Here is a 12,838-nt window from a genome sequence, read left to right on the forward strand (position 1 = left end):
CAACTTCGCTACAGGAAGCTTAAATTATAACAGAAACCAAGAACAAAACCATAATGTGTGCTTTCTTTAGTCTGCCACACTGCAAGCAGACAATTTAAAAGTAATTTTAAGGGGGGGGGAGGGAGAAACAATATTTTTTCTGAAACTGTATTTTCTTCCACCACACAGCACGTTGGAATCTCACTGGACTGGTCTGTAGCTGCCTTGACCCAGCCTGTGCATCTTTGCACAAGAGTGAAGCTCCGGTGACTCAGAACAGAAGCATCGCAAGTCTCCTGCAGGACTGCCCAGTGTAGCTCAGTGAACATAAACGCCAGGCCAAGATTAAAGCTGGCCAGAGGCATGGCCGGGGAGAGAACACGGCTGCTGCCCACAACAGAAAACAAGTCTTTTGGCAGGCGCTCAAGAAGGGGAATTGTTTTCCCAGCATTCTGGCATATTTTTTACAACAAGCTCACATACCGTAGTCTGGATGTGCACAGAGGAGACCTAGGGAGTTCAGAGACAAGAGTAAAGACAGCTTTTCTGTATTTATGCAGTTGCGATGCAAGGAGACAAGGTCCTCTCCACCTTCTCGTAACAAAGCCAGGGTAAACTGCCTCAGCTCGTGCCACAGCCCTAGGCAGCCTTGCCTTTCCCATCTGAACAACTGGCAAAGATGAAGCTATGCACTCACCTTGGGGATTTTGGCGAATCGCCCCACTCTAGTATCTCGGATGCTGGTTATATCCAAAATTTCCATCTCCTACAACAGAATAAGGACAAAGAATATGAAGACAGACACAGGAAAAAGGAAAGAAATTCATTACAGGGCCCCCAGAATCTGCAAAGGAGGTCTCAGCCAGTATCCTTCACTAGGAATGAGCCCTCCCACCCACAACAACACAGGCAGGGAAATATAAGCTGCTGATATGCCAAGCTGGCCGCCTGGCTAGTGCACAGATGGTGGTGGTCTGTAGCACCATCCTCTTCAGGCTGAGGCCAGAGGCTTGGTGGGGAATACCATGAGCAGGAGTGTGTGAGATGCAATACATATACAGGTTTATATGGGGGGAATTCTACCCCCGTTACAGTCCATGAGTTAATGCAGCCACTGATGTTCTCAGCCTGTCTTTTGCCTCCACACATTCAACATGGAGCAGCTGAGCTGGAAGGCAGGCAGGACCCCCTCTTCCCAGGTCACTCCAAGCAGACCTTCCCCTAATCTGTTCTGAAGCAAATCTCATGGAGGACATTCCACAACCTTCCCGTGGCAGCCCACTGCATGGCCTCACTACTGGCTAGTTGTCACGCTTATTTTGTTTGTTCTTTTACTATCTAACCTGAATTTCCTTCCTCTGTTACTAATTTATCTGCTCACCATGGATCTGGAGAACAAATTATAGTTGTTGCAGCAGACAATATTATTGTCCAAGATCACAGTAAGGAACAATGTGGATACCACGTCTTCTGGCTGTATCCCCATTTTATTGTCAAGCAGGATGGACATTTCACTCCTAATCCCACTCCTTTCTGAACCCCCTAGAGCAAAAGCAGTGCAGATTTTCTTTGCTGTTCATGACAAGCAGATCTTGAGAGGAGACAGCCAAAGATTTATAAGCCACACAAATTCAACAAACTATTGACCATACCACACCACACTCTGTATCAGCCCATCCCCTGTCCCTAGCCTCTGTGCTGATGCCAGCCTACACATGACTTCGACAGGCTGCCCCAGCTCCCTCTGACAGCCAGCATTTGCCCACCACCCTTCTTGCTAGCTCACACTGTCTGCAGATTGCCTCAGAGAACAGGAAAGATGCCAGACAAGTGCTTCCCCAAGGATGTAAACAGGCTGTTGCTCCACTGTGGCTCTCAAGTTTGTTTACAGTTTCTTGTAGTTGCTAATCGATGCATTTTCCAGGAATACGAGACCTGTCCCCCCCTAGTCTGGGTTTCCTCATGTCAGCTATGCTTTCTTACCCCAGCCCCTTTCCCAGGCAATTCAATCCCTCGTACCACTAACCCAGTGAAATATCTCACTTTTGGTGGGTGATGACAGCTCCCCTTGCCCCACTTTGTGCATCTCCTCCAGTGCTACCACTTCTTCCTGCTGTCTGGCTGGAACCCCTACAGCAAAAATTCTACTGTCAGGAGCAGTCCTTGAAATGGGAATGAGAGGGACAGGGACTGCTGAAAGGAGAGCACATAATCTAGAGGAATGTGACAGTCCCCAACCCCATAACGCTGTGGTCTTGGAGGATACAGCTGCGTGGCAGTGCCTTGCCCCCACTGACACTGAGGTACAACCTTCTGAGGAGGCAGAGCTCACCAAAACACACCAGGTCTCTTAGCCAGGCTGCTGTGCAGGACTACTGCCTCTGTCTTTTCATCTACCGTGCCTCTTCAGCATGTAGGTCACGAGGAGGAAGTAGAGCTGAACCACAGCTCTGCTCTGGAAAGCAGAAGTAAGCCCAGCCTTCCACCTTCAGTCAGCCAGATCTCTCCATCTCTTGTTGTTACTCATCAGCAAGGAACTGAATTCCTTTTCCTAAGTGTGTTGTCCCTCTCTCTCCTCCAGCAGCCAGCGTCCCATAGTTTACCTCTGGCAGTGTGCACACACCACTCTGGCCTCAGAGCAACACAACTCTCTCTCCAGACTTAATGTAGCCATCAATGCAGTCATTACTTTTTAATTAAAAACTTCTAAAACACCACCAAGTCAGTTAATTACAACATAGATTACGTATAAGGTATGTGTTAGCTGAAGCTGCACACATTTAATTGCATACATCCAACCATTTTCTTTCTGCAGTGGTTGGAATAATCTTTTAGCACGCTGGGTAACAGGGATCTCAATACTGCTGTTCTCTGTGAAATCCTTTGATGCGTATCTAATGAACTTCACAGGTATAAGATGGCAGCGTGACAAGTAAAAATGGCCATGCTCATCTCTCTGGCATCTTAATTTCCCGCTCTCTTCTGGAACTCTGAAGACAAATCTGCTATTGAATAAGCATGAGACTCCCAGGTCCTTTGGAGGGGGTTTCCTGCTAAGTGGAATGAGTGTGGTAGTTTGCTGCCGAGTGCAGAACTCAAGCACTTACAGTGTTTCAATCTTGCACAGACCTGAACTGGTTATTTGGAGACCAAGCTGTGAAGTTTTAGCACTTACTTTATTCTGATAGGTCCAGTATAAGTAAAAGCCCTTTGGATCCACTCGAAGAATCACAGGAGAAGCACTGGCTGTTTCCTGAGCAGAAAACAAAACAAAAAAACAACACAGAAGAACGAAGTTTGGCACCTTATGTGACTTGGAGAACCCACCATGGGACATAGGGTTCCCCATTCAAATACAGACCCAGTCGGGTGAGTCATCCTCTGTGATTTATGGAAATGAACCAGATGACTTTAGTACTTCTCCAAAGTAGCAGTGTGAGGCTATGGAAGCTGATCTCTGCTGAAGCCTGAGTTTCACCTAACACTGTACATTTAGCTAGAACAACTCTCTTGGAGCTTTCTGTGCAAAGAATTAAGAGAAGTACCTGTAGGTGCAATTACTTGTTTCATTTGAACTGCCTTCCCTCTAAGGCACCTACTTTGTTCTACAAGCTCCAGTATGAGCATAGGCCAAGTAGAGACTGCATTCCCCTGTGGCATCTGCTGTCTAGGTGCTCATGCCAGTTATCTGGGCTCTCTACAGAAAACAGGTCTTGTCAGGAAGAATTCAAGAAGGGATTGATCTAATACAGCAGATGAGTCTGCTTTAGGTGGTGATTCTTAAATTCCATGGACTAGCTCTACACAAACCATAAAAAGAAGCCGCTATTTAAACACCCACACTACACACACACAAAATTATTAAGTTATTTGGGGCTGATCCTGAACCCCATACAACAGGGGGGGGCAGCCCTCCATATCACAGAATCCCAGAACATCAGGGATTGGAAGGGCCCTCAAAAGCTCATCCAGTCCAATCCCCCTGCCGGAGCAGGAACACCCAGATGAGGTTACACAGGAAGGCGTCCAGGCGGGTTTTGAATGTCCGCAGAGAAGGAGACTCCACAACCTCTCTGGGCAGCCTGGGCCAGGGCTCTGTCACCCTCACTGAGAAGAAGTTTCTTCTCCAATTTCAGTGGAACCTCCTGTGTTCCAGTTTGTGTCCAATCACAACCAAGGCATACACTGCAAAGGAGACACAGGCTGCTGTGAGCTTGTGCGCTTTGCCTCCGAATAATTACACTGCAGCTGCATTTTCAGCTAAAGGCAACTTCACGGATGTTTTCAAGACAACATCCATTCCCACCTCACGTGCAAGCCCATGCTAAGAGATGAGTTGGCGTGAGCTCTTTGGAGACACAGACGAAGAAGACTTCATGCCTCTGCTTGGGCCCCAGCCCATTTGCTCATTGAGTCAGGATGACTCCTGACTGCACTTGACCTCTGGTGCCACAGCAGACAGCCTCATAAGGCCTCTCAGCCATTTCTAGGAAGGCTTCAAATTTAATTGAGCAAGTTGAAATATCCAGCTACTGAGATTAAACTAGTAATGGAGTTTGGAAGTTGCATTTGTCACTTGGCCTTGGGTTCTTCAGTCTGTTACTGAACTCATACTTCACTCCAGAGTGTATCTGTATTTCCAAGGACCTCCGTTTCCAGAGTCAGTATTCTTCACAGTGAACTGCCCATGCTACAGTGCATTGCGTGTTCTCCTTTACTCACTACTGCCTTTCTCACGCTGTACCAGGGACAATGCTGATCTGCTCAGCATCATGCCCATGTTCCCAGACCTCTTGGTTAGCTCACTGAACACATTGCCACAAGCCACTGGAGTACGAATACCGACTATTGTACCATGTTTCTAGATTAACCTTATCTCCTACAAAGCAGCTTTTCTGAAAGTTAGCTGAGGCTGCAAGAAGGACTGCTGGCAGCTCGCCTCCTGATCAGTGATGTGGACAGCCATGGGGTACAGGCAGACTTTCCTAAGGACTGGCTCCTTGCAACAAAGGAAATGGTGAATTCCACAGAAGGTGGGGGTCTGGCAGCCAAACTGGTTGCTGTTCACGCTGGGGAGTTCAACTCTAGGAGGACAAACAAGTATGTAATCCATTATCTTTCCAGGACAGAAAGCATTTTTGCTTGTGCTTAGAGGGCTAAGAGTCAGCATAGAGCCAAATCCACACGTATCTGCTCAGTTTAAGAGGTCAGCTACTACACTGTGCCCTACCTGAGGTTTTGAAAGGGTTCCTAAGATGGTTTTTGGGGGAAAAAAACCAAGCAACAACAAAACAAAAACAAAAAACCCCACAAAACTATCATCCATGTAGTAGGACTTAACTTCTCCTCTAGAGAAGACGTTATGTATGGGGAACAAGGTAAAGGCACCATAGAAAATGTGTGGTTTTGTTTCACTCAAGACTGTACAGTGAGGTAAGGAGCCAATCTGATCTACTTCATTCCTTTGCCTCAAATATTGTGGAAGGAGTTCAAAACTCAATTCAAAGTATAAGACATAGGAGCGCAGGCCCATGACCCCTAGAGAGCAGTAACCCTGCAGCCTGGAGCTCTTGCCATCGTCCTGGGCATTCTGCTCTAACTGTGGAGTGGGAAAGCACAATGAGATGGAGCAACGTGACCAGAACAGCTCACTTGTGGAGAAGGCTTTCATTATTGCTGAAGGTCAAGTCTGTAAAAACCACTCGGTAATTAGAAGTAACCTTTTAGGAAGGTTTACAAGTCTTTTAACTTTAGGGACAAATTCACCCAGGACTTGGGCTCGCTAACCCAAGTTGCAGCAGCAAATAAACACTTGGTGGGTCTTGGAAACCCAACCTATCAATCTCACCTTGGGTTTCAAGAGAGCCCAACTATCCCACGAATTCCCAGTGAAGTATTTAACAGCTTCGGGTTTTTGGGAACGTGGTCCCCAAGGACTGAGCATAGAAAGTCAGCAGCAATTGTAGACAAGCTTGGCTACTGTTGTTCTCAGAAACCAAATCCCTGTTCAAATCCAAAGCCACCAGTGCATTCTGCAGGCAGTGGCCCCATTGAAAAGAAAGGCTGTGCTTTCCACCATGCACTGGCATCATCCTCCTGTTTATGTACAGCTGGTGGAGTAACTGCCCAGTGATATTCCCACCTGTATTCCTCAGCATCCATCCTTTCTGTCAGCTGTACCTTACATTGCTTTCTCATTTCCCAGTGCTGCTGGACCACTGCTGCTTATGCTGCGCAGAAGTGATCTCCCTCCCCCGCACACACTGCCTTGGGACTTAAAACTCTATTCCAGCTTTACGCCCACAAAAGCAAGCACTAATCCCTCCTGCATTGCTGCTGGAGGCTCCTTCTGATGAGCCTCATTTGCAATACCACATCAAATGTCTCCCCCAGATCTTGGTGAATAATCAGAACCTGGCTTGCCCCCCGTTTTATCAACAAAAAGGACACCGAGCTGGGGAGAGAAGCAGCTTTTTGCAGCACCCTCTGAGGCTCTGGCACTGTTGAAGCACAGGCACCTTGCTGCTCAGCCACTGCACACCCGGTAGCTCACAGACCCACAGGCCAGGCAGGCATGGAAGGACATGGCTCACTCTCTGATCCACTCCAGCAACAGGGCCATAAGAGGAAGCAACTTGGAGCCTGATTTCCTCTCTATCCGCAAAGCATGGAGAGTCTGCTCAGGTTTGGAGTAAATCCTACCCGTCATGCTCCTTTGGACATGTTTGACTGCAGCGTGTGCCCCTCATGCCAAGGAGGCTCCCAGCGGTGACCGTCTTCCTGAGGGCTGATTCACTACCACAGACAGGACCCCAGGGTCCTTCAGTGGAGACGCTGTGCACACAGACCCAGTGGCACACTCCAGATGCTTCCAGCCTCCACAGTAACAAGAGGTACAGAAGCCACATCACCAACCACTAACACACATGCCCTTTGCTTTTCGCCCTCAGCCCTCCTGTTCTCAGTTCACCCTCCCTATCCAGACATCGCTGCTCTCAGGTACAACACACAATGTCCCATCCCAACTACTGAACATTCCCCACAAACCCTAACCAAAACACACTATCTGCCCCGCCACCATACAACCTATCAAAGCAAAAACCCTGGTACTCACATCATCCCATTTGATGAAGCGCTCGCCCTTGGACAGGTATTCCTTCACCTCCGGGGGCTGCAGGACAGGGGTCAGCACTGACATTCTGCCCCACAGATGTGCTCCTCAGCGACCAGAAGCAATAGCAGCTACACAGTTTGCTCCTCCTTGGCCCCCGCTCCCCTATCTCTGTCTCTCACATGGCAGGGCTCTCTGCCATTGCCACTGTTGGCATCAGAAAGCAAACAGCCTCTTATATCCCAGCCAAATTTAGGAGGGGCAGGCAGGCGAGGACCGATGAATCTGCATTGTAAATCAACAGCTCTCCAAGCGAGCAGGAGAAGCTGAGCCCAAGGTCACCTAGAGGAAAGCTTGCGATGGGTTGAGACGCCCGCATGAGCAGCTCACCAGGAGGGACCTACTCCTCAGAGTAGTCCTTGTGAAGCGTTTGTAGCGCTTCCGCAACTGAACTTCCTTAAATGTTCTTTGACAAAGTGCAGGCATTGCCAGCTGACACTCAAACGATTTCAGCAGATGTGGTTACGGAACAGCTTGGGCTTTGGCTACAATCAGACTGCCCCCTTCATGCGACGGGCCAAACATCACGTCAAATAAACTTACTCCTTGCTCTGTTACAGGCTCCATTTCTGGGGCCACTTGCGGCACTGGCCAACGTTTAACTTCTTTCCTTTCTCTTAAGGGTTCTTCTGAATGTCAACATGAAAAGTGAAGCAGACCAGCAGAGCAGATGGAAATTCCACAGTCACACGAAATAAAACATTCACAAGAGTCCCTAGGAACTGCAATATTCTCTGGGTTGGCTTGGGTCTACTGTAGATGCTCTGGGAACACAGAATGAGATGTGTAAGGTGGGGATTATAATGATGAAGCTGCAGGGAAGTGACAGAAAGTTAACGGCGAAAAAGGGCAAAAGTGAGTCCCTGTTCCTGACCTTGGAAGAAAAATTACACGTGGACAGCAGAGGTGCACTGGGTAACCAGAACAGCCCGTGCAAAGGACAGACATGGGCAAGGTTAATTTTAGTCAAAAATGCAGAGCCCCACAACTAATTAGCAGTGGAGATAAGTGTGCTACACTCGCTGTAATGGGATTCCCAGCCATATGGTTGCATTTCATCCTTCTTGTCTCCTATGAAAGTTAAGGTGTGGCACTTGCCATTGCTCAAGAGGGACGAGGTACTGTCAAAAGTAGCGCAGATTCACTGAGAAGGGTGGATAAAGAAACTCCCACCGTGCAAAGGGAGCCAGCTGCAGGGTTTTGTTGCTTCTTTCCCACCCCTGGCTTACCCAGTTTGATGAGAAGGCCAGCACTTTAAAGCAGACTGGACAGCTGGGGAGGAAGGCTGAATCCTAGGGGCATTCTCAAATGTCAGTGGCATGATGCAGGAGAGATTAAGTGGACCCGTAGCAAGTGCTCTAGCTATAAAAACCAAAGATGGCAGCAATTATCAGAGAGATGATTGCTGCGGAAACAGAGAACCCTGAACAAACCAAACATCCTTTGTACATTTTTTTAAAGGGTTTTTTTTCAAGAGTTTATCCACCTGACAAACTGGGAATAAGAGAGCTTCTACATCTCCAGCTACTATCAAGTTTTCTGCATTTACTAACATATTTTGTAAGGCACTGTACTTCTCAGGAATTGACTATCCACACTAAGACTGTTGGCTGCGTTTCGTTAGGGCAGCAAACTGAGGTGGCTTATCCATCGCTGTGGCTGCTCAGTGTCAGGGCTGAGACTGAGGACATGGGAATCCATCACCTCCAGCCTCATAACCAAGCCATGCTCAGGGTATTAAGCTTCCTCTCCATGCATGTCAAAGTGACACGTGCTTCTTGGGCAGCCAGCTGACAAAGAACTGGGGTACTCCAGGCTCAGCCAAGGCAGCAACGCCAAGACCTCCCCACTCAGAGAATGCTGTAACATCCAAGCAGTAAAGCAGCAGATGACAGGGTCTGCCCCAACCCCAAAGGCTGAGTTGGAAGTGTTCAGGGACATCAGCAACAGGCTGGGATTTGGCATAAATAGCAGTGAAATGCCAGGCGCTGCTGGGTGGGTTTTGTTCTCTGTGCTCTTCTCGTAAGCAGCTTAGGAACAAACCCTAAAGCCTAGGCTCGTGTCGGGAAAGGCCATGGGAGCACAGGAGGCTGCAGTGAGGAGTTAAACGTTTTTTCTGCTTTTATCTGATCCCTTCTGCCAGGCCAGAGCAGTTTCAGGGCCGCTTAACTTAGGAGCAGCTGTGGAAAGGATAAAGAGCACTGATGTTGCTCAGAAGTGCTACAGTCCTCCAACCCCCTGCAACACAGAAAGCATTCACTGAAGAGGCCTGAAGTGAAGAAGGGAAAGGTGAGATGAGCTTTGCAACCTGGTACTGCCAAGAGCAGAGGGACTGCAGGTGAGATCAGGCAGTCACAGCTACTGGTTCCAGTGGCCCATCTGGTATTGACCAGCGTTACCATCATCACTTTGTGAGCCACGTCTGCTTCCTGCCAGAACCAGGGCCTCATGGAAAGGCTGCTCCTGTCCTGCATTCTTTCAGACGTGGACATTCAACAGCTTTGTCCAATCAACAAACCTAAATTAAGCAAGAATCCCGCCAGTTTTACTTGCTTGTCACTCAAGGCCAGCTTTCCCTAAGGGATGAATCAATAAATTAAAACAAAAGGAAAAAAAAGCCCACCCAAATAACCCCAAAACATAAAGAGCTGCAACCAAGCTAGCAGCTGTCCCCAGAGGCTGCATGGCACTGCACATCAACTGCCAAGATCCCCACTTGCATAAAGATGGTCAAAAAGCTGAAGCTCACTTCCTTTTGCATAACCCAGCCTCCTTATCTTTCATTTCACACGCCCTGCTCTACGTGGGAGCTTCTGGCCCTTGCACGAAGGGATGGCTGACACAACAGCGATAGAATAAAGCAGCAGTCCTGCCCTCTGCTGAAAGCTCTGCTATCAGAGCAGACACAAGCAGCTGCACTTTGAGCAGTATTTATTCCAACCACCCTTTATTTTCTTCCTCCTGCCAGACCCATCACCCAGTTCATACTCATCCTACAGCACCTCTGCTCAGGGCCCCCTGCACCCTTTGCTTTCATCCCCTGCCTTCACCACTGTGCACCACGCCACCCACTAGAGAGTTTTGATATGCAAAAATCGCCTTTTTTTCCTTGGACACCCTTCCTTATCTCCCTGTCTTACCTACTCAGCAGTTTCTACTCCCACAAAGGGCAGACAGAAGCAAGGCAGTCAGCATTGCCCTTCAGAGATTTTACAAGATAGGGTCTGTAGACAGTGATTTACACCGTGCTGCCTATTAAAGCACCTTGACTGGATGGCTCCCGAGTTCTGGCAAATTACTTTGTAACCTCAACCCCAACCTATTTCCAGCACACACAAAATCTGTAAGGAATCTCTTCCAGCATGGTTCCATTATAATTACACTTTGCTATGTGTAATACTGTCCTCTAGTGAACAGCTACGATACTGCACAGCCAGCCTTCAGCATTGCCTTCAAACACCAGTCATAAGCAAAACTGAGTTCATCCTGCTGCTCCTTTTTCTATTCTCCGAGCCCTGGGAATCCTGAAGGGATTAATGACACCATTAGGAGCACAAAGGCCAGTATTTTCTCGCCACCCCTGGAGAGGAGAACTGCCGAGTGTGTGTGTGCTGGGGCATTTTGTGTGTCCTAAAAGGTCAGGGATTCAGCTGATAGCTGATATCAGTCAGCTGATAGCACGACTCTTCAACTTGATCTGCAAAAGTCAGAGGGCAGTGGACTACAGCACAGAAAGACAAGTGGCCACAGATGCCACGATACCATAAAAGCAGTAAGGTCTTTTGTAAAAAAAAAACACAACAAAACAAAAAAATCACTCAAAAAAATCCCAAAAACCAATCTGACCAACCACCAAGACATAGTTAGGTCCCTACGTAACTGTTCAGTGGGCAGGAATATGCAGCAGGAGTCTGTTATGCTTGCAGCACTCTGATGGCTTTCTGCGTATTTCCAAACTGCACAACTGAATGATGCAAGCAGGCTCACACGCTGTTTGAACATCCCATACGTTACTGCAGTACAGAAGTAATTGCTGCACAGGGATGACTGAACCATGCAATTCCTAATTGCTAGCGAAAGAATGAAACTTTCCAAGACAGGTCATTAGCAGAAGAGCAAGGAGGATGAAGAGCAGCAGCAGCAGCAGACAGAGCGTGCCCATCTCGTTACCTTGCAGTAATGGAGCAGCAAGAACAGCAAAGCAACTTCTACCAAGTCTGGAGGTGAATGCATCCAATTGCCCCACTTCTTTTACCTACAGCATAAAATACTGAACTAGAAATCAGGACACTGGAAGGGTGGAGGAAGCTCCACTTTGCTCTTGACCTCATAAACTTCTTCCTCTCACTGTACAAGCCCAACTTATTTCAACTGCCAGCTGCCCACTTCTGTGGACGCGTTTGGTGCCTGGCCCAGCTGATTCCCAGTCCTGGCTGAGACTTCAGTATCACTGCAATACTTCAGCCGTACTCACATCCTCTCTGCTTCTGCTTTTCACAGTCACTCCAGTAGAACACAATAGAAATTTTAATTGGAAGTGACCTACAATGATCATCTAGTCCAACTGCCTGACCAATTCAGGGCCAACCAAGAGTTGAAGCATGTTATTAAGCACATTGTCCAAATGCCTCTTAAACACTGACAGGCTTGGGACATCAACCACCTGTCCAGGAAACTTGTTCCAGTTCTACAACCTGGACTTTACTCACTCAGCTTCCCTTGGTTAGGCATATTTTTTTCCACGTGTGAGAAGATCAGATGCCAAAGCACAGTTGAGGAGTGCAATCTGCTATGGAAGGTCCAAAGCAGCAAACCCAGCTGCCACAGGAGCTGTGTGTGCCCATCTCAGTCAAGTCCAGAACAAAACAGTTCTCTTGGGCAGGTCACAAAGGACAAGACATTATTTCAGCTGCACTTCAGGGGGCTTTGAAGATCAAAGCCAACTTCTTAAACTGACTTACTGGGGAGACAGTACCCTGGGGCATGGCACAAACCTAACAGCTTTAGGCATAGGAGAAATTACTTTTTTTTTAAGGTTAACATGCTCATTCTTAGTTGAGACAAACTATTATTCCTGAAACATCAGTCTTCATTGGGAAATAAAGAATGAACTCTCTGATATACAACAGCTTCTGCTCAAAGCATTCAGGGTGCAGGAAAAACCAAGATCTACTGGAAAGAGGCACAATTCTTGCCCCATCCAGACAAAAGCCCAACCAAGAGCCAGGGTAAAGACTCAGGTTCTGGGCATGCTTTGACTCTTCCCCTTCAGAGACCTCTAAGGCAGCCTCTTAAAATGGGATTTCCAGGGTAAGGCAACAGATCAGTCCAATCATCAGGGCAGGACTGAATCCCTACATCCCTGAGAGTAGGCATGTCCACATGTGCAGGTCCAGAAAGCAGCTCTTTGGCAGAGAGGCCAAGGATATCAGCTTGGTTCCAGCATTAAGCTTAGGCAGGTGATGCTGTCTTCAGCTCACAGCTGGCTTTTTGTCAGCTCAAACACACCAAGTTTTCTATGCAGACTTAGACGACTGTGTCCATGTGTGTAAGCCCCAATGAAAGGCAAAGCATCCCAAAGAATCCTATTCAAGAGACAGAGGCTCCCATTTCAGACTACTCCCTGGTGCAGCACTATTCAGAGCCAGGGATGAAAGAATATATACATAATGACCTATTAGAGAGCAG

The 12,838-nt window shown here is 47.9% G+C and overlaps 1 protein-coding gene across 1 annotated transcript; it reads right to left on the reverse strand.

Annotated features, from left to right (window-relative positions):
* Window positions 1-462: 462 nt before the first annotated feature.
* Window positions 463-7,177, reverse strand: LOC104544294 (1-phosphatidylinositol 4,5-bisphosphate phosphodiesterase beta-2-like; the record flags this gene model as incomplete). The annotated part of the gene is made up of 4 exons (XM_010189159.1): window positions 7,094-7,177; window positions 3,155-3,232; window positions 677-745; window positions 463-489 (listed from the first exon to the last, which is right to left on the reverse strand). Coding segments are annotated over exons 1-4 (258 nt in total), but the record flags the coding sequence as incomplete, so codon positions are not given.
* Window positions 7,178-12,838: the final 5,661 nt, after the last annotated feature.

Source organism: Mesitornis unicolor, unplaced genomic scaffold (genome assembly GCF_000695765.1).
Source record: "Mesitornis unicolor isolate BGI_N332 unplaced genomic scaffold, ASM69576v1 scaffold14020, whole genome shotgun sequence".
NCBI classification, from domain to species: Eukaryota; Metazoa; Chordata; class Aves; order Mesitornithiformes; family Mesitornithidae; genus Mesitornis; species Mesitornis unicolor.